Source organism: Hyla sarda, chromosome 10, assembly GCF_029499605.1.
Source record: "Hyla sarda isolate aHylSar1 chromosome 10, aHylSar1.hap1, whole genome shotgun sequence".
Classification (NCBI taxonomy): Eukaryota; Metazoa; Chordata; class Amphibia; order Anura; family Hylidae; genus Hyla; species Hyla sarda.
Window position 1 is genome coordinate 72486655 of NC_079198.1, and position 24587 is coordinate 72511241.

The following is a 24587-nucleotide window of genomic DNA, read 5'->3' on the forward strand; positions in this document are numbered from 1 at the left end:
CAGAGGGAAAACCTTTTTTTTGGTCTATTGGGAGGGCTGTGGTCCTGAAGAGAGATCCTGGGAACCTGAGGACAATATCCTAGACAAAAGTCTGGTCCTCAGGTTCTCAGGCTCCAAGAAGAGGGGGAGACCCAAGGGGGGGGTACTGTTACGCCGAGCGCTCCGGGTCCCCGCTCCTCCCCGGAGAGCTCGCTACATCCTCGCTACTGCAGCGCCCCGGTCAGATCCACTGACCGGGTGCGCTGCGATACCGCCTCCAGCCGGGATGCGATTCGCGATGCGGGTGGCGCCCGCTCGCGATGCGCACCCCGGCTCCCGTACCTGACTCGCTCTCCGTCGGTCCTGTCCCGGCGCGCGCGGCCTCGCTCCCTAGGGCGCGCGCGCCGGGTCTCTGCGATTTAAAGGGCCACTGCGCCACTGATTGGCGCAGTGGTTCTAATTAGTGTGTTCACCTGTGCACTCCCTATGTATACCTCACTTCCCCTGCACTCCCTCGCCGGATCTTGTTGCCATCGTGCCAGTGAAAGCGTTTCCTTGTGTGTTCCTAGCCTGTGTTCCAGACCTCCTGCCGTTGCCCCTGACTATGATCCTTGCTGCCTGCCCCGACCTTCTGCTACGTCCGACCTTGCTTTTGTCTACTCCCTTGTACCGCGCCTATCTTCAGCAGTCAGAGAGGTTGAGCCGTTGCTAGTGGATACGACCTGGTTACTACCGCCGCAGCAAGACCATCCCGCTTTGCGGCGGGCTCTGGTGAATACCAGTAGTAACTTAGAACCGGTCCACTAGCACGGTCCACGCCAATCCCTCTCTGGCACAGAGGATCCACCTCCTGCCAGCCGGCATCGTGACAATGAAAATGCAAAAACTGAAAAACCCTGCATTAAAGGGGTTAAAGGGGTTATCTGGCAAAGTATTTTACTACCTCTATATGCTACCGCAATTAAAATAATAAATCTTAACTTATCTTCTGTCGCTCCCCCAGTACTGCTGGAATCGCTCACCCTGTCCTCCTGCCCAGTCTTCCTTCCTCTTTTGCAGCCCAAAACATCTTACTGCACTCAGCTAATGGCCTACCGCAGTGATGTCCCACCTCGGCCGGTGATAGGCTGGGCGGCGGTGTCATGTACAGGGCCTGGAGCAGCGATTAGCTGAATGCAGTGTGATGTGTCTGTCCCCAAAAGCAGAAAGTAGGGGCTAGAGGACACGAAAGTGATTCCACTGGCACTGTGGGAGCTGTGAAATATAAAGTTGAGGTTTATTATTTTGTATGTGGCAGCCAGGGATATAGGAGTAATAAATATTTTGCCAGATTACTTTATTAAAGGGTTACTGTCATTTAAATAAACGTTTGATATGTTGCCCAGACATGTCAAAAGTTAACATTGTACTGGGTCTCACCCCAGAGATCCGCTGCCATCGCACGTTACAGCTGGGTGAAGTGTGTGGCAGTACACTCCTCTCTCCTCGGTTGTCACTTAAACCTGACACTATCACTGCTGCACATTTCATAGGGTTATAACTTGAGATCACAGTGGGTCTTAGGAGTGAGACCAGATGCAAATTTTAACTTTTGGCATGACTGAACAAGAAGTGAAAAGTTTATTGAAATGGTAACGCTTTAGGAGTATTTTATCAACAAGCTTGTTGACTGTTTCAAGAACCAACCAGCAGAATTGTGACTACATCTCATGGATATAATAGGTGATGAATAGGGATCACTACAAGGTAAGTGAGGCGTATGGCATAAGGCATAGGAGATTACTAAGCTTTCTGGCCAAGTTCACATTGAGCTTTTCAGTAATTATTATTAGGTGCATCATGCGCCAAAAGGTGCCTATAAAATTCTGTTAATACACGCCCCACTGATGTTGTTTTCAATCCGGCCGATACTTAGCCCCATGAAATGTGTCATGAGAGCAAGTAAAGTATGTGATAGAATTTCTGTGATGTTTTCTACGACACCATATTTCTCTCCTTGGGAAAATATGCTGTGTGAACATACCCAGTTACCGTATGAAATGATCAATCTATCTTTATGTGTTTTCAGCTTCAAACAAGTTGCCATTTTCCTTCTTTACAAACCGTGGATCCACCATCTTTGGCGTTGTGGTGGTGATCATCGCTCTCACCGGAATTGGTCTTATCACTGCATGTGAGTACAGCAGACCCTGTAACCTTCTGTCCTGTCTATTATGTAAAGTCCTGTCCATAGAAAGGGCTGCGTCTGCACCTTCTACCGACCCACTTACTGCTTAACATACTGTATATAAAGACTGCATGCTGCGTATAAATAGGAGATCCCATCACTTTCAATTTTAAGGTATAAAGGCACCGCTGAGAATGTTACCTCCTAAAACCAAGCCATATGGTCACTTAGTGATGCTTAGTTAAAAAGTAGAGTATAGAATTTTCACTAGCTGATAATCTGGGAAACACATTATACCACATATATGCATTCGTTTTTAATTTGCAATTACATTTTCCTGCACTCAGTAATCATTTATGTAGTCGTGTATTCACACGTAGCAACTGTACTGCGGTTTTCACATCGCTGCCTGCGTAGAAAGAACTATACATGGTTTACCATGTATAGCTACAGTGCAGTTTGCAGTTTTCAGCTGTGCAGCACGACCACAGCAAAACTGCTACATGTGAATATACCCTTAGTCAATGGTCCAGTTAGTAACTTCTTTGGCAGTATGGGCAACAAAATTTCACTCTTTTAGGATTCGTTCACACGAGCGGATTTACAGCGTATTTTACGCTGCGGATCCGCTGGTGAAAGCCCGCTCTAAGCTGTCTTTACATGTGCCTGCTCGTCACGGCAATACCTGGCGTACTCGCACATCGCGGCCACTCTCCCTGCTCTGAGCTAAGCAGAGAGCTCCCGCGATGTGCAAATCGCAGTATACCCGCACATCGCGGGAGCTCTCTGCTTAGCTCAGAGCAGGGAGAGTGGCCGCGATGTGCGAGTTTGCAAATTGCCGCTATGAGCAGGCACATGGAAAGACAACATAGAGCGGGCCTTCACCAGCGGATCCGCAGCAAAATCCGCTGCGAAAATCCGCTCGTGTAAACGTACCCTGAGGCTAGGTTTTCACACAGGTATTTCCTGGCAATTTATTGGAAAGCTGCCACTGCAGTTCTTGAACCCGAGCCTGAAGTGTATTCAAAAGCAATGGGAATTATAAAGGAAGGACATACAGTATACTTCTCTTTCCTACTGGATCCACTTCTGACCTAGGCTCAAAAACTGCAGTGGCAGATTACCAAAAAAACACCAGAAAAAAACCTAGCTGTGGAAACCTATCTTTATTATACTTTCACCTAGAACTATGTAAATCTAAGCACACTCAGCTTCCTGGGATTTCCAAAGTGAAAACAATAGCAGCTCCTAAAAACGAATCATGACATCCACACCCTGTTGGGACATAGCATACATGAGAGCAGAGAAAGTGGATATTTCCATCCGGTCCTGTTTGCCAGTTCTGTCGCTTCATAGATTAGAATAAATACTTTTGCAAATAGTTTGAATAAAATCCAATACTGGAGTGTTCCTGAGGTCATATGGTGATACGGCAGGATTTGATGCTACTTAACATACTAATCTGGCAGCATGACGTTATGTACAGACAGCTTGAATGTATTTCTGATATTTGAAGAGAGCATTACAGGCTTATGTACATTGTATGTCTAAGTAGGTGGCCTCTGACAGGCAGCGTTCAACAAGCAATTCACCAATTGGCTACTACCGAGGCAAGCCCTGGTGACTGGATCTTAAAGGGGTACTCTGCCCCTAGACATCTTATCCTCTATCCAAAGGATGGGGGATAAGATGTCTGATCACGGGGGTCCTGCTGTTGGGGGTCCCCGCGATCTCCATGTTGCACCTGGAGTTCTTTTAGACCATTGGGTGCAACGCCGGAGGCTCGTGACGTCACGATCACGCCCCCTCAATGCAAGTCTATTGGAGGGGGCGTGACGGCCGTCAGGCCCCCTCCAATAGACTTGCATTGAGGAGGCGTGGCTGTGATGTCACGAGCCTACGCCCCATATCACCAGTCATCCGGCACGGAGCGAAGTTCGCTCTGTGCACAGGATGTCTGGGGTGCCACAGCCAAGATTGCGGTGGTCCCCAGTAAAGGGACCCCCGCAATCAGACATCTTATCCCCTATCCTTTGGATAGGAGATAAGATGTCTAGGGGTGGAGTACCCCTTTAATAGAAATTATGTCTATCTGTTCTGAGCAGTTTTATACATATTAATGTCGTGTTGTAGAACTGCTTTGGGGATCTACGCTGCCAACAAATTGTAAGACTGGTGTTAGGCTGGGTTCACACTACGGTTTGTCATTACGGTTCCCGTATATGGCTGGGAGGAGGGGTGGGCGGGGCTTAATCGCTGCACCCGCACTCAGCCGTATAGGGAACTGTAGTTAATGTATTTCTATGAGCCGACCGGAGTGAACCACAGCCTCCGGTCGGCTGCTTTTTCGGCTGTATGCGGTTTCCCGACCGCAAGCAAAAACGTGGTAGACCACATTTTTGCTTGCGGTCGGGAAACCGCATACGGCCGAAAAAGCAGCCGACCGGAGGCTGTGGTTCACTCCGGTCAGCTCATAGAAATACATTAACTATGGTTCCCGAATACGGCTGAGTGCAGGCGCCGCGATTAAGCCTCTCCCACCCCTCCTCCCAGCCGTATACGGGAACCATAATGACAAACCGTAGTGTGAACCCAGCCTTACACTGTCATGAAAACTTTACATGAATACTAATAATAATTTCAGATTGTTGTTAGCTATGATAATTCTGAGGCTTTGTTCACACTGGCTTTGATTTTTTTAAAGGGATTTATGATGTTTAGGTCCAACCCATTACACTTTTGTATGATGCATTGTGATCTATCATAACCTCTTATGATCCATTGTATTGATAATGCATTAAGGACCATGATCTAAGTCTGTTACAATCCCTTAAGATGCATTATCTGCTGCAACGATCTTCTATCCAAAAGGACAAAAGGACCGCTCGTGTATTGATGGTTCTTTCTCTGATACCAGCTATCCTGACGCAAAGTAGGAGATCAGAGCTGGACGATTCAGAATAACAAACTGTACTTTTACTTTAGTAGTGTGGTGTCCCGGCACTGTATTTCATACTGTGCCTTGGTAGGGGGGTCCCCAAAGTCAGAGTCCCTAGGACTGTCGGGGTCCGCTTCCCTAGTTAGCCCCTAGTCACCCCTTAGTAAGTTAATATTTATAACCATTATCACTGTAAATATGTATATTGCATTACTCACTTGTTTGGCGTCGCAGGACCTTAGGTCATGTGACCAGTTACTCAGAACTCTATGGTATGTTGAAGGACCTTAGGTGGTTCTTGTGTCACATGTTCACCCACAATGCCGTGTAACGGTGAGTGACAGTTGTTATGGACCAATCCAAAACGGCCAGCCCCTGCCCATATAAGGGATCTGCAGCCATTGATCTCTCTCTTGTTCCTGTGCTGCAAAGCAAGCAGCATCTCTTGGGTTGCTGTCACTGAACGAGGTAGGACCTCCGCAACTTTCAAGTATGTTTACTAGGCCAAAGCCTTGCGGCCTCGGCCTATACCAAAGCTGTTATACTTCAACAATTCCCCGCTACTCTCCGCAAGATCACTGGACCTAAATGCACCCCTAAATCCAGCGGATCTATGCTACAGAATCTTCTAAAAGCTAAATTGATCTTATCTGATCCCAACCAACTGTCAATTGCTGCTCAACTAGAAACAGACTCTGTTATCTGGACTGTTATTGCTATTGCCTGCTTAAGAAAATCTTCAGTAAAAGCTCCTGCAAGTTTTCTGTGAAACAGTGGTTGTGGACAATCCATTTATTTCGCACTCACCTATCGCTCTTGGGAAGGGTGGCGATAGGCCCTAGCAACATCACAGTATTTAACCCTCACCCTGGCGTCATGAGTGACAAGGGTTAACAGCGCCCTTTATTATCCAGAACAGCAACACCCCAACTACCCTACACCCCGATGTGTACCACAGTAGGAACAGACAACATGTTTTGTGAGGTTGACACATCTTTTTATCAGGTGCACGCTATCACTCTCCCGATACGCATTGGAGACATTTACCATTGTTGTCTTTGGTTTTGCTTTGGTTTTGCTTATGTGTAACACATTTATCATATTATCAAGGGGGGGGGGGGGGGGGGGTTGATAAAACCACTTTAGAAAACCATTTTGTATGTTTCCCGCTCTCCTCTGTCACTTTTTGTGAGAATTTTTCTAAAGTGCTCTCCAAAGGCATTTTTGTAAACCAGGTCTGACCTGGCATTGACTTGCGACTTTTTGGAGGAGTTTGCACCTTTTTAATGTCTACATGCGACATTCCTAGTTCATAAATTCACGACCACTGCAAAGTGAAAAATGAAAGTTACTTAGATAAGGCTGTTTGCTGCTTTATGCCTACCGACAAAAGTCCCAAAAAAAGAGTGCTTAGGTGCACGTGCAACATTTTGTGTGCCCAGAGTAAGCAAAGAAAGTAAAAAATAAAATAAAAACTCTAAATGCAATGATAAATCTCCCCCGTTGTCCGTACTTATGAATAAAGGTACATGGATACATTTATCATTGATTTTACATTGTTTTGTTTAGTGGTAACAAGTTGCAAATCTGTACCCAATGCATATAGACTCTTTTAAGAAAACAACACAATGGTTGTGATGAGGGCAGATGTTGTTACCCTAGGGGCAGATGGCATTAACTCCTTGCATTTGTGACGCCGGAGCGTGGTATAGCCTATAACCACCCAAAGGTATACCGCTGGATCCTGGGCTAGGCACTGGGGCAATAAAGACTTCGATGCCAAGTTATGGACAATGGTAGCTTTACTGAGGGTAGACAGTTGGAAAAGTCTATACAGTTCAGCCAGGGCCCAAGGAGGTGACCAGTTAGGCAGAGACCTTAAGGGCTTGCTGGGACTTGTAGGAGGACTGGACAATTGAATGCAGACCATACTGACTTGACAGATGACAGGGACTGACTAGACTGGATTCATAAATCTGTGACTTTAGCTTACTTTACTTGATGGTGGCTGCAGGACTTGACTTTGAGATCTCCAACACTCTGGACACACACACTAGATAGGACTGCACTGGACCTCAGCTTAGCAGAGCTCAAAGAGAAAGGTTAGCTCCACCCAGGGCTTATATGGGGGATACTAGCAGGGAGCCCATAGGTCACTCTTGGGATCACCTGGTCACTGGTACCTCCTGGGTAACAATCACATGACATAACTCTTAAAGATACAACACATTTTATAATACAATACACTGCAGAACATATGTCCAAGGGGGAAACAGGTACAAGGGGACCTGGGGACACTGAAGGAGGCTGCCTGATAGGGCAGCAAGGGTACGGGGTAACATTTCCCATACTGGGCCACCACACATGGATTAACTTTTTGAAGCAATCAGGGATTTATCAACTGCTACATCTGCTACAAGCAGGCACCGTGTCACGATTCGGCAGGATGGAGGTGGATCCTCTGTGTCAGAGAGGGATTGGCGTGGACCGTGTCGGTGGACCGGTTCTAAGTTGCTACTGGTTTTCACCAGAGCCCGCCGCAAAGCGGGATGGTCTTGCAGCGGCGGTAGCAACCAGGTCGTATCCACCGGCAACGGCTCAACCTCTCTGACTGCTGAGATAGCCATGGTACAAGGGATAAGGCAAGAGCAAGGTCGGACGTAGCAGAAGGTCAGGGCAGGCAGCAAGGATCGTAGTCAGGGGCAACGGCAGGAGGTCTGGAACACAGGCTAGGAACACTCAAGGAAAGGCTTTCTCTGGCACAAGGGCAACAAGATCCGGCAAGGGAATGCAGGGGAAGTGAGGTATAAGTAGGGAGTGCACAGGTGGAAACTAATCAGGGAGATTGGGCCAGGCACCATCATTGGTGCACTGGCCCTTTAAATCTCAGAGAGCTGGCGCGCGCGCACCCTAGAGAGCGGAGCCGCGCGCGCCAGAGCATGACAGCCGGGGACCGGGACAGGTAAGAGACTTGGGATGCGATTCGCGAGCGGGCGCGTCCCGCTATGCGAATCGCATCCCCACTGGCAATGACAGTGCAGCGCTCCCGGTCAGCGGGTCTGACCGGGGCGCTGCAGAGAGAGGGACGCCGCGAGCGCTCCGGGGAGGAGCAGGGACCCGGAGTGCTCGGCGTAACAGTACCCCCCCCCCCTTGGGTCTCCCCCTCTTTTTGGGACCTGAAAATTCTTTAATCCGGAAGACGTCTGAGGACCCGGAGACAGGAGTAGCTTCCTCTAGGCACTTCACTTCAAAGGGTCCAAGATAACGTGGTCCCAGATAAAAACTGGGGACACGGAAGCGGATATACTTGGCGGAGAGCCACACAAAAACAGGAGGAGCTCTTTTTTTTTCGGCATGCTTCTTCACCCGGGATGAGGCTAGTATGAGGGATTTTAGAGTCTTTTTCCAGACGGTGGCGAAGCCCCGGGAAACCTCATCAACAGTGGGCACACAAGAAGGCGTGGGAGTGGGGAGGAAGGGAAGAGGGTGAAGCTTGGCACGGGGTAGAGTGTTAACAGGACGGGGGCTGTGAGGAGGAGACACAGCATAGTCCAGATAGGCCTTGGGGAGACCAGGTAAAGGAGGAGACACAGAGGTTTGACTGACGGGACTGGGAGCAGACGTGAGACATTTTCTATGGCAAGAAGCACCCCAGCTCTTGATCTCCCCGGTGGTCCAGACAAGGGTAGAAGAGTGGCGTTGGAGCCATGGCAGACCGAGGAGGACTTCAGAGGAGCATTTGGGCAAAACAAAAAGTTCAATTTTTTCGAGATGCAGTTCCATGCTCATGAGCAGGGGTTCTGTGAGGTAACGCACAGTGCAGTATAGACGTAAATCTTTCTTTCTGCGGCGAGTCCTCTCTTCAGGGGTCAGGCGAGACCGATCCACTTGCATAGCCTCCTCGACGGGAGGCACAGGGGTAGATTGCAAAGGATACTGTGAGAGAGGTGCTCCGAGCAGTGTGGCCCATTGCAGGGCCTTCCCAGGCAGGAGACCACGGCAGAGTCTAGAGTCCCCATCAAATTTGTCCGGCAGGGACAAGCGGGGGTTAGGAGCGGCCGCTCGCTGCGGAGGAGTTGCAGGAGCCGGCGGAGGAGATGGTTGTTGCTGTTGCAGCTGCTGTGTCTGTGACTGAAGTTGCTGTATCTGCGGTAGCAGCTGCTGTATCTGTGACTGAAGTTGCTGTGTCACGGTGGTCAAGTATGACAGCTGGTGATTTCATTGGGTGATCATTAGGGATTGCTGGGCAATCACCGTGGAAATGTCGGCAAGACTTGACAGCGGCACCTCAGCGGAACCCATGGCCGGATCTACTGTCACGATTCGGCAGGCTGGAGGTGGATCCTCTGTGTCAGAGAGGGATTGGCGTGGACCGTGTCGGTGGACCGGTTCTAAGTTGCTACTGGTTTTCACCAGAGCCCGCCGCAAAGCGGGATGGTCTTGCAGCGGCGGTAGTAACCAGGTCGTATCCACCGGCAACGGCTCAACCTCTCTGACTGCTGAGATAGGCATGGTACAAGGGATAAGGCAAGAGCAAGGTCGGACGTAGCAGAAGGTCAGGGCAGGCAGCAAGGATCGTAGTCAGGGGCAACGGCAGGAGGTCTGGAACACAGGCTAGGAACACTCAAGGAAAGGCTTTCTCTGGCACAAGGGCAACAAGATCCGGCAAGGCAGTGCAGGGGAAGTGATGTATAAGTAGGGAGTGCACAGGTGGAAACTAATCAGGGAGATTGGGCCAGGCACCATCATTGGTGCACTGGCCCTTTAAATCTCAGAGAGCTGGCGCGCGCGCGCCCTAGAGAGCGGAGCCGCGCGCGCCAGAGCATGACAGCCGGGGACCGAGACAGGTAAGAGACTTGGGATGCGATTCGCGAGCGGGCGCGTCCCGCTATGCGAATCGCATCCCCGCCGGCAATGACAGTGCAGCGCTCCCGGTCAGCGGGTTTGACCCGGGCGCTGCAGAGAGAGGGACGCCACGAGCGCTCCGGGGAGAAGCAGGGACACGGAGCGCTCGGCGTAACACACCGTGTCTACAGCAGGAAGTCCGCCAATACAAGCGGAGACAGAGCTACCCAGCTGTAGCAGGGAACTTACTCTTTTGACTGCCGTCGGCACATACGCAGTGTGCAATGCACTGTGGATGCGCTCTGTACCCTTAAACTTTCTAGAGCAGAATATGAAAATGAAAGCTGCGATGTGGTTGGTTGCAGCGGAGTCAGTCTTTCTTTTAGATAGCTTCTTAACTGTCCCTCAATGTATTTTTGGCTGATTTATACTTCATACCTAGTGAATAGTGTTGCTCACGAATATTCGCAATGCGAATATTCGTCGCAAATATAGCATATTCGTGAATTCGTGAATATTTAGAATATTGCGAATAATATTCGCGATTACGAATATTCATTTTTTTCCCAAACTTGTTTAAACACAGATCACATTATAGTGATCTCCATCGATGGATAAATGCATTGCTGGTATGATTAGAGACCATGGGGGGAGAATCTGAGGCGATTAGTTTGTGCATGGGAATATTCGTATTGCGAATATTCGTATTGCGAATATTCGCGAATATTTTCCACGCCCTTCTTATGCCTCTGAGCCAATGATAGTTCTGCAACCACAGTTGTCAGAGGTTAGCAACCTCCCTAGCAACCAATGGAAACTTGCTGGCACGACCAGTATATAAGATCACTCCCAGCAGTATTTCCTTGCAGATTCACATGGTGGTTTTGAGAGTGGAGCGGCTTCTGTCATTTTTCCAGCGTCCTTTGAGCTTTGTGCTTCATAGTACGACCTTAGACCCAACTGCATTTTTTCAAAGCAAAAGACCCAACGGATTTTTTCAAAGCACATATCTTTGTTTTTTTGTCTAGGTTAGTGTAGATTAGTGTTAGATTTCTGTGTAGTTAGTTTACGTGCAAATTTCTTTAAGGTAGGTTAATTTAGTGTGTGTTTAGTTTGTGTGTTTTGTGTTAAAAAAAAAAAAAAGAAAAAAAAATTAGGTTTAGTTTTGTTTAGTCATATTAGTTTGTGTAAGTAGAGTTATTGTTTAGTTTATATTAGTTTAGTATTTGTTTTCATCATCCGTGTCAGTGTCTGTCTGTTAGCTTAAAGTTTAGTTTTAGCTGTTAGTTTAGTTTTAGTTCCAGTTTAGTAGTTGTTTTCTGTGTCCTTGTCTTTGTCTTTGTGAAGAAAAAAAAAAAGTTAGTTGTAGTTTACATATAGTTTAGTATTTGTTGTCATCGTCCGTGTCTGCGTCAGTTAGTGTAAAAAAAAGTTTTAGCTGTAGTAGTTTAGTTCTTCTAGTTTAGTAGCTGTCTGTGTCCTTGTCTACGTCTTTGTCCTTGTGAAAATTGTGGTCAACCACGGTTTTGACTCCGGTTTAAAAACCATACTGCAACCGCATAAGTTTTTTTTAACATGGACATCAATGGGAAACGCACATGTATACAGTTCCATACGGGAAAAAGGTATACGTTTTTACTTTGCACATGCGCATTTGAATCCTAAAGTCCCCACCCAAGACCCCTCCCATTAAAAATGGACAACATTTTCAAAAACGTATGGTTTTTTTTTCTATAAAAACTTACGGAACTGTATGCACTTTTAAAAACAGTATACTGTTTAAAAACGCATACGGTTTACTTTTTTCCATACTGTTCCATCCGTTTTTTGCCATACGGTTTTCTTTAGAAAAACGGATTGAAAACAGTATGACAAAAACGTAGTGTGAACCCAGCCTAACTCTCTGAGTACAGATGATGTAGTTGATGTGACCTGCAGTCCTATGTAATACCACAGATAACACAGTGATAACTCTCTGAGTACAGATAATGTAGTAGATGTGACCTGCAGTCCTATGTAACACCACAGATAACACAGTGATAACTCTCTGAGTACAGATAATGGAGTTGTGACCTGCAGTCCTATGTAACACCACCGATAACACAGTGATAACTCTCTGAGTACAGATGATGTAGTTTGTGTGACCTGCAGTCCTATGTAACACCACAGATAACACAGTGATAACTCTCTGAGTACAGATGATGTAGTTGATGTGACCTGCAGTCCTATGTAACACCACAGATAACACAGTGATAACTCTCTGAGTACAGATGATGTAGTTGATGTGACCTGCAGTCCTATGTAACACCACAGATAACACAGTGATAACTCTCTGAGTACAGATAATGGAGTTGTGACCTGCAGTCCTATGTAACACCACCGATAACACAGTGATAACTCTCTGAGTACAGATGATGTAGTTTGTGTGACCTGCAGTCCTATGTAACACCACAGATAACAGTGATAACTCTCTGAGTACAGATTATGTAGTTTGTGTGACCTGCAGTCCTATGTAACACCACAGATAACACAGTGATAACTCTCTGAGTACAGATGATGTAGTTTGTGTGACCTGCAGTCCTATGTAACACCACAGATAACAGTGATAACTCTCTGAGTACAGATTATGTAGTTTGTGTGACCTGCAGTGCTATGTAACACCACAGATAACACAGTGATAACTCTCTGAGTACAGATGATGTAGTTGATGTGACCTGCAGTCCTATGTAACACCACAGATAACACAGTGATAACTCTCTGAGTACAGATGATGTAGTTAATGTGACCTGCAGTCCTATGTAACACCACAGATAACAGGAGAGAAAATTTTGCTTGGGGGGGCATGTCGCATTTTGGAAGCCCTTATGGTGCCAGGAACACAAAAAATAAAACCCACATGGCATACCATTTTGGAAACTAGACCCCTTGAGAAATGTTACAAGGGGTACAGTGAGCCTTAATACTCCACAGGGGTCTCACAGATCTTTGGAACAGTGGGCTGTGCAAATGAAAAAATTGCATTTTTCATTTTCACAGATCACTTTTACCTGTCAGACACCAGTGGGGTGTAAATTCTCACTGCACCCCTCATTACATTCCATGAGGGTTCTAGTTTCCAAAATGGGGTCACGTGTGTGTGTTTTGTTTTTTTTTGCTTTTGTCAGAACCGCTGTAACAATCAGCCCCTTCTTGTGCAAATACATGGTGCACTCTCCCTTCTGGGCCGTTTTGTGTGCCCGCAGAGCACTTTGCGTCCACATATGCGGTATTTCCGTACTCAGGAGATATTGTGTTACAATTTTTGGGGGGGCATTTTTCCCTTTTACCTCTTGTGAAAATGAAATGTAGAGGACAACACCAGCAAGTTAGTGTAAAATTTAGATTTTTTTACACTAACATGCTGGTGTACACCCCAACTTGACCTTTTCATAAGGGGTTAAAGAAGAAAAAGCCCCCCAATATTTGTTAGGCAAATTCGGCAGAGTACGGCGATACCCCATATGTGGCCCTAAACTTTTGGCTTGAAATATGACAGGGCTCCAAAGTGAGAGCGCCATGCGCATTTGGGGTATTCTACGCCAGTGATTCCCAAACAGGGTGCCTCCAGCTGTTGCAAAACTCCCAGCATGCCTGGACAGTCAACGGCTGTCCGGCAATACTGGGGAGTTGTTTTGCAACAGCTGGAGGCTCCATTTAGGAACAGTGCCGTACGAGACGTTTTTCATTTTTATTGGCGAGGGGGGCGGTGTAGGGGTATATGTATATGTAGTGTTTTTTACTTTTTATTTTATGTTAGTGTAGTGTAGTGTTTTTAGGGTACAGTCACACGGGCGGGGGATCAAAGTAGTTTACCGCTGAGAGTTTGAGCTGCAGAGCAAAATTTGCAGCATATCAAACTTGCAGCTAGAAAAACACTCTAAGCCCCCGCCCATATGAGTGTACCCTGTACATTCACATTGGGGGAGAGGGGGGGGGGGGATGCAGGGAGTTGCATGCTGGAAGTTGTAGTTTTGCAATAGCTGGAGGGACACTGGTTGCACAACACTGAGAGTTTGTTACCTAACTAAGTGTTTCACAACCAATGTGCCTCCAGCTGTTGCAAAACTACAACTCCCAGCATGCATGGTCTGTCAGTGCATGCTGGGAGTTATAGTTCTGCCACAGCTGGAGGCACATGGGTTGGGAAACACTAAGTTAGGAAACAGACAATGTTTCCTAACCAGTGTGCCTCCAGATGCTGCAAAACTACAACTGTCCAGGCAGATGCTGTCCAGGCATGATGAGAGTTGTATTTCTGCAACAACTGAAGTGCCATTTGTTGCCGAACTACAATGCCCAGCATTCCTGGACAGTGAGCAGGCTGAGAATTGTAGTTTTGCAGCATCTGGAGGGCCACAGTTTAGAGACCCTGCATAGTGGTCTGAAAACTGTGGCCCTGCAGATGTTGCAAAACTACAACTCCCAGCATGGCCAGACACACGTGTTTCCCAACCAGAGTGCCTCCAGCTGTACAGGCATGCTGGGAGTTGTAGTTTTGCAACAGCTGGAGACACACTGTTTGGGAAACACTGCTATATGATCTTATATCATGACTAGATTAAAAGTTATGATTCATAACTTTTAATCTAGTCTAAAATGCAGTTAAATATAATTAACTAACAGTGGTGAAAATACTTACACAAATCAGAACTCTCTCCTCACTTTCGCTGAAATTACTTCCCACCATCTTCGCTTCGCTTAGCTGATTCGCGATCGCGATGTTACTGGCAAGCATCCAGGAAACGATCTCTGTTATCGCATGATGTAATAGCGTGCATGCGCGCGAGCGACGTAATTTTTGCAATAATTTTTTCTCGCAATTATTTTCGCAATTGCCGAAAATTCGCAATGTTTAAAATCCCACTCGAATTTAACGAATATTCGAAATTCACGAATATATGACGAATATTCGTCCACATATTCGCGAAATATCACGAATTCGAATATGGCCTATGCCGCTCAACACTACTAGTGAATACATCACATTTGAACATTAAATATTACAATTCCATCTGTCCATTTAAACCAGTGTTCACCAACCGTGTGACTCCCAACAGCTGCATGCTACAACAAGCCCACACTATAAAGTAAACACATCATAGTAAGATGTCACATAAAAGCAGCGTGCCATGACATGTCCTCCCCTGTCCTTCTATAATTCAGTATGATACATCACAGCATACTGCTGAGGTAATAACAATTATTATAGATGTATACCATCAAGCTGCTGTGCCCTAATGCAATACTGTGTCAGGTAACAAGTTCGTTTTATCAACTTATCCAATGCACCTTCTACCCGTTTGCACAACACTCTAGGCATATAGAAACTGTGGGGGGCAATTATCATTATAAATCACACATTTCTGCACGGAAATACTTTAGAGGGTCTGAGCCACTGGCACCAAGGGAAGGCAAGGAGGCCTGAAAGAGGCTGGAAGGGGGCTCAGCCACACATGGAGGGAGCATGCCAGGAGGATGCCATACTCACATGCGACTTGAGAACTGACTTGTGCCCCCTAAAATCAGAAAAATATGTGCCATCTCAATAGGTGGTGTATATTTGAGCAGCCATGGTGCCACTGAATTAACTAAGAAACATGTTCCTCTTAGTGAATCCAGTGTACAAAAAATGGGTGAAGCTTTATTTATCTACAACCAGATCGTTTGTAATCTAAAAACATGTCCTCCATCACCGAGTTGCTAAGTACATGGCTTGGTGTAGCTTCTGCTCAATTCTGCCCAGATGATAGTCACTCAGCTGTCATTTTGGAAACAGAAAGAGTAACAGAAAAAAAAAAAAAAAAGGAGGACAGCGCCTCGCGTAATTCTGTGGGCTAAATATCCCAAATGCCCTTCAGTAGGAAATGTGCTCACCTTCTGTGAACCTCGATTTCATGCATATCACCCCTTCAGATGCGGGGTAGCAGTGTGGGATCCTCGGCTGCAGTCTGCAGAGATGACCGCTCTCCTCTTGGGGGGTCGGTAGTAAGCTAGGCGTGAAAATATTGGAAGATTCTCTGTAATGGCGCTGCCTTGGTGGATTCACACGCGGAGTCAAGTTCGGGTAAAAGTAGCATGTATTTTATTCATACACAGAACCAGTACAGGAAACAGCAAGACGCATTTCGAGGGTATGTTCCCTCTTTTTCAATTGCAAAAGGTATACAGAAATATCACAGTGTGGACTTATATATACAAAACTAGCTAAATACCCGGCGTTGCCCGATTTTTCCTTCCTAATCCTTGTTGGGGAGGAAAATAAACAAAGGAGGAAGCTTTAGACTTCATATCCCGTCCTCATATATTGTTGTCATATCCCAACCCCATATCTTGTCCTCACATCCCGACCTCCTATCCCGTCATCATATCTCGACCTTATATCCCGTCCTCACATTCCGTCCTCACATCTCGTCCTCATATCCCGACCCCCTATCCCGTCCTCATATCCCAACTCCCTATGTTAATATCTTAAGCCATTTGGACGTGATGCTGGAACATACATACATACACACACACACACACACATACATACACACATACATACACACATACACGCATACATACACACACACACACACACACATACACACATTATACACACACACATACACACATACATACATACACACATACATACACACACATACACACACACACACATACATACACACATACATACACACACATACACACATACATACACACATACACACGTTGAGTTTTATATATATAGATGAATTGTGTTGTATTGTGTGTTTCGGATGACTAAGAGTAAAGAGAATAACGAGAAGTAAAGAGCAGAAGCCTTTAGTTCTCTCCAATAAACCTTATTTTGCTCCATGACAAGGGAAAATAATTATCTTTCACATTTAACCAAGATTTAACCATTTCTTCTTCTTATAGATAAACTTAATGCATTTGGGAATTCTTCTTCTACATACAGCCAAACTAGAGAGAAGTGTCTTCCCAACAAGACTCTGTGTAATGGAATCTCTGAGTGCTCTGAAGGAGGAGACGAGGCTGGATGCGGTAATGTTACTCTTCTTATCTTTTGTAATACAAGAGGTAAAAGTGGTTGTACACAATGCAATTATCTGAGTAGGAACTGAGCCATGTGTGGAAAGATATCAGGCAATTCTGAGCATAACATAGAGATTTTCTAGCATAGTGGAGAATGTCTTGGCAATTAGTGCAGTGTTTCCCAACCAGGGTGCCCCCAGCTGTTGCAAAACTACAACTCTCATCATGCCCCGACAGCCAACGGCTGTCGGGGCATGCTGGGAATTGTAGTTTTGCTACAGCTTGAGTCCGCCTGGTTGGCAAACACTGAACTAGTGACTGCTTCATAGTGACACACAGCGCCATCTAGAGCTTTTTGGTAAAAATGCAAGCCTCTATGCTTTGCCCTTGTGGTCTAAGATAGTGGCCTCCAAACTGTGGCCTTCCAGATTTTGCAAAACTACAGTCATTGGCTGTCTAGTCATGCTTGGAGTTGTAGATTTGCAACATCTGGAGGGCAACTGTTTGGAGACCACTTGTCTAAAGCATAGCTTCCCTATCATTTTGAAGGGGTTTTCCATGATCTGTCCTAAGTTACATGGTCTTTAGAGCTGTGTGGCTATGCTGCAGTGGGTAGGTGGATAACAGAGTACATATTCTGTGCATGAAAATGGGTACCCGCTACTCAATTACCAAAGTATCTCTGAGAATATTATCACAACAGTTTAAATGAGCACTTTCTTATATCATAGAGACATATCACAAGTTTTGATTGGTCAGGGTCTAAGTGCCCAGACCCCGACCAATCACGAGAACGAGCCTGGGAGAAGTACACACTTAGGGGGAGATTTATCAAAACCCGTCCAGAGGAAAAGTTGCTGAGTTGCCCATAGCAACCAATCAGATCGCTTCTTTCATTTTTCAGAGGCCTTTTCAAAAATGAAAGAAGCGATCTGATTGGTTGCTATGGGCAACACAGCAACTTTTCCTCTGGACAGGTTTTGATAAATCTCCCCCTTAGTGTGTTTCCCCCCAGCTCTATGTCACATGACCTAGCTTCTCTCACTGCTCGTTCTGGTCATCGGTCCGGGTCTGAACACTTTATCGGTCAAATGTCTTTTTGATTGGCCGGTACACTTTACGGGAAGGTGGCACACACTGTAGAGATTGCCCTGACTATGCATACTGAATACTTTCTGCATCATTGCATTTAGAATGTCAAATTGATTTTAATAATCAATGTTCTTACATCTAACAGTGCGCTTCAGGTGGGATAACTCACTGCTTCAAGTTATGTCACGAAGGCAGGAGAACCTGTGGTTGCCAGTGTGCTCCCAAGGAGTCAATGTTAATAACTTTGCTTCATATGTGTGCCGACGTTTTGGATTTCAAGAGTAAGTATTACCATTCTTTCAAGTTCTATGTCATAGCTTCACAGCAATGGTATTTTCTGATGGCAGTCGCCTCTTTCTGCAGAACATTGCCCCAGCTGCACTGTGTATATTGTTCCGGGACGGGCTGAGGAACATAACAAAAGTGTTGAATTGACCAGAGATAGAATATACCTGTACTTTGATCCATTCAGCTTTCCCTCAACCCTGACCATTCTCCCTGTTCCATCTGCTGACAAGCTCCCCATAACATGATGCTGCCCCCACCAAGCTTCACAGAAGGGATGGTATTGGTCAGGTGATGTGTCATGCATGGTTTCCTCCACGCATGACACATAGAATTGAGGCCAAAAAAGCTCGATTTTGGTTTCATCAGACCAGAGAATCATGTGTTTCAGAGTTTGAGTCTATTTTCTGCTTTTTTATTACAAACTCCAGGTGACTATCATGTATCTTTTACTAATGTAGGCTTCTTTCTCTGCCATAAAGCCCAGATTGGTGGAATACTGTAGTAATGACTGAACTGCAAGTTTCTACATACAGGATCTTTGGAGCTCAGCCAGAGTAACCATTGGGTTTCTGGTCACCTCTCTTAGGGCTGGTTCACATCACGTTTTCTCCCATACGGGAGCGCATACGGCAGGGGGGAGCTAAAACCTCACACTCCCGTATGCTTTCGTATGTGCTCCCGTATGTAATTCATTTCATTGAGCCGGCCGGAGTGAAACGTTCGGTCCGGTCGGCTCATTTTTGTACCGTATGTGCTTTTACAACCGGACCTAAAACCGTGCTTGACCACAGTTTTAGGTCCGGGGGAAAAGTGCATAAGGGACAAAAATGAGCCGACCGGACCGAACGTTTCACTCCGGCCGGCTCAATGAAATGAATTACATACGGGAGCACGAGGTTTTAGCTCCCCCCTGCAGTATGCGCTCCCGTATGGGAGAAAATGTGATGTGAACCCAGCCTTACTATGGCCTTCTTTCCAGATTACTTAGTGTCATGGGGCAGACTAGTGTTGAGCGCGAATATTCGAAATGCTAATTTTTACCATAAATATCAGCGCTTCACAATTTCGTGAATATTTAGAATCTAGTGATATATATTCGGAATGACAAATATTCTTTTATTTTTCCTCCAATATGCGAATATATTCGAATATGCAAATATGCAAATATTCGCGAATATCAGCACTTCCAGTCAGAGGACACTGATCCCTCCCTTCTTTTAGGTGAAAGATATAATATAATCGCACATTGCGAATTTCATTACAAATTTTCGTATGGAAGAAAAAAAAGAGAGAGAGAACGAACATAGCGAATATGCGAATTTCGCGTATATAGGACGAATATTCGTCCATATATTCATGAAATATCGCAAATTCGAATATGGCCTATGCCGCTCAACACTAGGGCAGACAGCTCCAGGAAGAGTCCTGGTTACTCCAAACTTCTTCCATTTAAGAATTATAGAGTCTACTGTGCTCTTGGGAATGTTTTTGTACCCTTCTTCAGATCTGTACTTCCACACAATCCTGTCTGTAAACTCTGCAGGCAGTTCTTTCGACCTCATGGCTTAATAGTATTTGCTATGATATGCACTGCCAGGTGTGAGACTTTATATAAATGTCTCTTTTCAAATCATAAAGTACAGAAAGGCATAAAGTGCTATTAAGTAGAAAGGCTAGTCGGATCAATAGGTATAATGCTTAAGCGATTTGGGAATGACTGACAGGGAGTAGTTAAATGTACTAAAGGGTTACTCCACTGGCCAGCGTTCGGAACATTTAGTTCCAAATGCTGTGTGCATGCTGCGGGGGACGACCACGCCCCCTCGTGATGTCTACCACACACCCTCAATGCAAGTCTATGGGTGGGGGCGTGGTCGTCCACGCCCCCTCCCATAGACTTGCATTGAGGGGCATGACGTGATGTCATGAGGGGGCGTGGCTGACCCCTGCAGCGTGCACACAGTGTTCGGAATGAAATATTCCAAATGCTGGCCGGTGGAGTACCCCTTTAATACATTGCGTCAATAGTTCTTCTTGTTTTAATATGAGTTTGAAGGTTTTTATGTCACTAAGGGAAGGTGTATTTATATAAGCATGCCTAACTATAGGATATGGTCTCAAGAAGCTTTGTCTGAACGCGAAACCTACCTGATACCTTATCCACTGGGATTCTTTGTATGCCGCACTATATGGAATAATGGTTGATGATTTCATCCAGTGGTCAATGCCATGCAACATTTTAGTTCTTTCTCTTTAATAAATTTGCAAAATTGGCCAAAACTCTGTATTCGGTATTGAAAATAACAAAGTGTAAAGAAAGTAAGAGGGTCTGAAGATTTTCCAAATGCATTGTAAATGTATTGCCCTGTATGATACGAGAGTAGGAGTATTTTTTATTTTTAACTGCACCTTGTTGTACATTAGTATATTGTATGTAACAACATTTTTTGCCTCCTTTTTTTAGAACCCCATACACAACTCTTGTGACCATGAATGACAATCCTTCCAATATAGGGCTTTTTGCCTCTGGAGGATCATCTGACTCCATACAAGGAAGTCTGGACAGGTACCTGCAGTTATTTGGTCCTAATTTAATCATTACAGTTTTAAACCATATGATGTGTATTTATTTAGTCTCTCTTTTATCTCAGTGGAACTTGTACAAGCCAACAGTACCTGGCTGTGAATTGCTCAGGTAAGCATTATGTTTAGCAAGATACATCTGTCCCTTAGTACCGATCCTATTAATACGCATATAGTTATGATGAGTAATGATCTATTGGAGCACATGCAGCTCAATTGGTTTTGTTGTGATCCCAAAAGAGTTTTTACTTCCATAGAGTTATCAATAGTCGGTGTCTCACTCACTATAGATCTTTAGTGAGTCCCATTAGTGCAAAGATCTATGGAATCTCGTCAGCATTATGTAGGGTGACCTCTGATGGGAGGTTGGATTAGCCTCCCTTGAATGTTAACTCAATTAAAAGGCAGAAAAGCAGAAACCCTTGAAAGGGGTTGTCTCAACATTAGAAGAATTTTCCATAGATGGGGATAACTGTATGATCAAAGGGGGACCCCACAATCTTGGGAATGGGAACATCCCAGTCTCCCATCAGAACAGCACCTGATTTCTCCAGCAGACCGCCCCTCTTTTCTGATAGGAGACCCTGCTCCCCGTTCTTGAGATCACAGGGGGTCGCAGTGGTCAGACCCCCCAATCTGGAAGTGATCCCATATACTATGCATAGGGGATAACTCTAACTTCTGATGAATGTTTTTGGGATTATCTGGCTCTCTGACTGTATTCTGTTTTTTCCTTTGCTTTCTATTTTGGGTTATCTGTGCCCTCCTAGTCACCTGCAGTGACCGATAAGGGACGCTTAGGAATCTACTACATACAGAGTTTTTGCATTTTACAAGAGGCATAAGCAGGACTGTGTTTGCCACTAGACACTGGACATCCAGTGCCTAGGATGGCACCCTGTAGGGGGCGGTACCATCCATTAGAGATAGAAATAACATACTTATGTTAAACAACTTCCTGCTGCCTGCCGGTTTTACAATTAAAACTTGCATGTTTTTGGAGGAAGGGGGGACAGCAGGGCTAGGTTCACATCTGCTTTTGAAGCTCCATTCAGTGACTCCATCGCAGAATCTGCTTAAATAGCTGGATAAAAAATGCTGCATTTTTTGTCTGGCTAAACTCCAGGGAAATGATGGACACCAGACACAAACCCAACGACCCCATTAAATCATTAGGGTCCATTGAGCTCTGTTAGCAAGTCTAGGTTTAGATAAATTGTATTAGTTTTAATTCTATTTTACTTCTATTCTCTAGAAGGAGAGTTCAAAGTAGAAGAATTACTGGTTAACAGTTTATTGTTTCTTTGAACATTTATCTTATTTGTTCATTTAGAAATGAATTATTTACTTGACAGATTGTGGGACGCGGAAGGAGAGCAGGATTATCGGTGGTACAGAGGCCAACTCTGGTGACTGGCCTTGGCAAGCCAGTCTGCAAGTTCGCATAGAAACCCATTATGAGCACATATGTGGAGGCACAATTATCAACAACGTATGGGTGGTGAGCGCGTCTCATTGTTTCACCAGGTAAATAGAGTTCAGCTGGATTTGATCAGCCCTTTTATATGCACATAACATTTCTCAGGAAGAATTCATACAGGTGGCTCTAATGCAGTCACATTTTAGTGTTCCTATTATCCATTCCCATTCTGGCTTGACTGTAGGTCGAATGATCTGTTGGGATCTGTTGGGATCTGTTGGGATATTTGATGCTGTTAGTTTGAGCCATTGGACCCCGGTCAAGCTGAGACTTGCAGCCATAATATAGAGCAGTGTTTCCCAACCAGGGTGTCTCCAGCTGTTGCAAAACTACAACTCCCTGCATGCCCAAACAGCGGCTGTCCAGGCATGCTGAGAGTTGTAGTTTTGCAACAGCTGAAGGCATCCTGGTTGGAAAAGACTGATATAGACACTAAAGTGGGATTACACTATGGTCATGCAACTGAGACACAGTATAGGTGGAAGACTGCCCTAGCAAGACCAAAGGGGATCAATTGGGCGAGATTTATCAAAACTTGCGAAGAGCAAAAGTTGACCCGTTGCCCATAGCAACCAATGAGATCGCTTATTCATTTTTCAGAGGCCTTTTACTAAATGAAAGAAGTGATCTGATTGGTTGCAATTGGTTGAAGTGATCTGATTGGGCAACTGGTCAACTTCTCCTCTGGATCGCTGATGTCCGCCATTACCGACCGTGTCATAGCCACGCCCTAAATGTATGGTATGCTATGCTGATGCTATGCAGCGCCGTACATTTACGGCGCATGTCCTTAAGGGGTTAAAGTTCTGAGTGAGGCTGGCTTTGTCTGGCTCTGCTCACTCATTTCCAAAAAAGGTTTATGCAAATATATTTCACAATGAAATGTAATAAATTTCCACAATGAAATGTTATAAATATGTTACGTAAAATTGGAGCTTTCCTTTTATCTACTATTATGGCATATTGCAAGGATATTCTAGGACTGGTTTTTTTGGATACAAAGAAGACAGAGGTCACTTAGGCATTTCTCCTGCACCGCAACACTCCTGGAAACCCGCTGGAACACAGATGCATTTGAATAAGTGGGCCTGACTTGCGTTTCCCTGCACAGTGGGTGGCTGGGATTATTATAGTGCAGAGATTAGTAAAGCTGCTGTGGTGATTATTCAATGCTGTGGCTCTTCATTCTAAGGATTCCCCAGCCATCAAATCCCCATTTAGCAATATGCTGTCATTACAGAAGGGAAACCCTTTAGGATCTGCATTTACCAAACTGCTGTTCGTGGATCCCAGTGATGATATAAAGTAAATGGAGTTCCAACAAGCACCCAAGTGTTAGAGGCATCTGGCAGTAGTTGATCCTTCTAAAGAGGTTAAAGGAGAACTCCAGCAAAAATTTATATACCCCCTATCCACGGGATAAGGGATAAGTAGCTGATCGTGGGGGGTCTGACCACTGGGACACCCGTCATCTCCGGGATGGGACCTCGGCTCTCTCAGTGAGGAGTGTGTGTACCTTTTGGCTAAGATCAAGTGTAGTATCTGTTCTTATCAGTTCATATCGGTGGATCGGGCACCACTGATGTGGGACTGGTGAGGATGGGTGCTGCATGGAGGGGGCAGGTGTACCAGGGCATTCCGGGGCTGGTTCTGAGGAATCAGCTCAAAGGCTTCCCCAATGTGATCTGTTCCCTCCGGGTCTCACCATGAGGCTGGGAGGGTCTAGAGCCGAGGTATTTTAGTGCCTCGTGGAGTGGTGACCCTGAGGTACCGAAACTCACTGGATGTACTGGCTCACTGAGTTGAAGCACTGGCACCATAAACTCTTCACCTTGTGGCACTCACCTCTTGATTCCCGGCCTTCTGGCTTAGATAAGAGAAATTTTTATAGATCCAGCCGGTTGTCCGGGCAGTATTATTTATTTTTGTTACTGTGTCACTTTTTTGCGTGTTGTGTGTCCACAGGATTGTTAGGATGTGGTAGCCCTTCTGGGTGTCCCTCCTAGTGGTCTACGGGAGTTGTGTGTGGCCATCAGGTTCCACATCTCCCTGCAAAAACCCTGGGTACTCCTGCATGGGCAGGGTACTGACCGTTAACAGCTCTGCAGGCAGATACCTTGGCTAATGCCAAGGGGGATGCCGGGAGCATTTGTGGT

At 45.6% G+C, this 24587-nt stretch overlaps 1 protein-coding gene across 2 annotated transcripts in view; it reads left to right on the forward strand.

The window, feature by feature from the left end:
* TMPRSS13 (transmembrane serine protease 13) overlaps positions 1-24587 on the forward strand; it is an 83185-nt gene that overhangs the window by 47280 nt on the left and 11318 nt on the right. For both annotated transcript variants that reach the window (XM_056542773.1, XM_056542772.1), the window contains exons 3-8: positions 2048-2152; positions 16872-16997; positions 18226-18361; positions 20833-20934; positions 21020-21063; positions 22307-22478. In XM_056542773.1, the coding sequence (XP_056398748.1) occupies positions 2048-2152; positions 16872-16997; positions 18226-18361; positions 20833-20934; positions 21020-21063; positions 22307-22478 (685 nt within the window). The remainder of the gene's footprint in view (positions 1-2047; positions 2153-16871; positions 16998-18225; positions 18362-20832; positions 20935-21019; positions 21064-22306; positions 22479-24587) is intronic.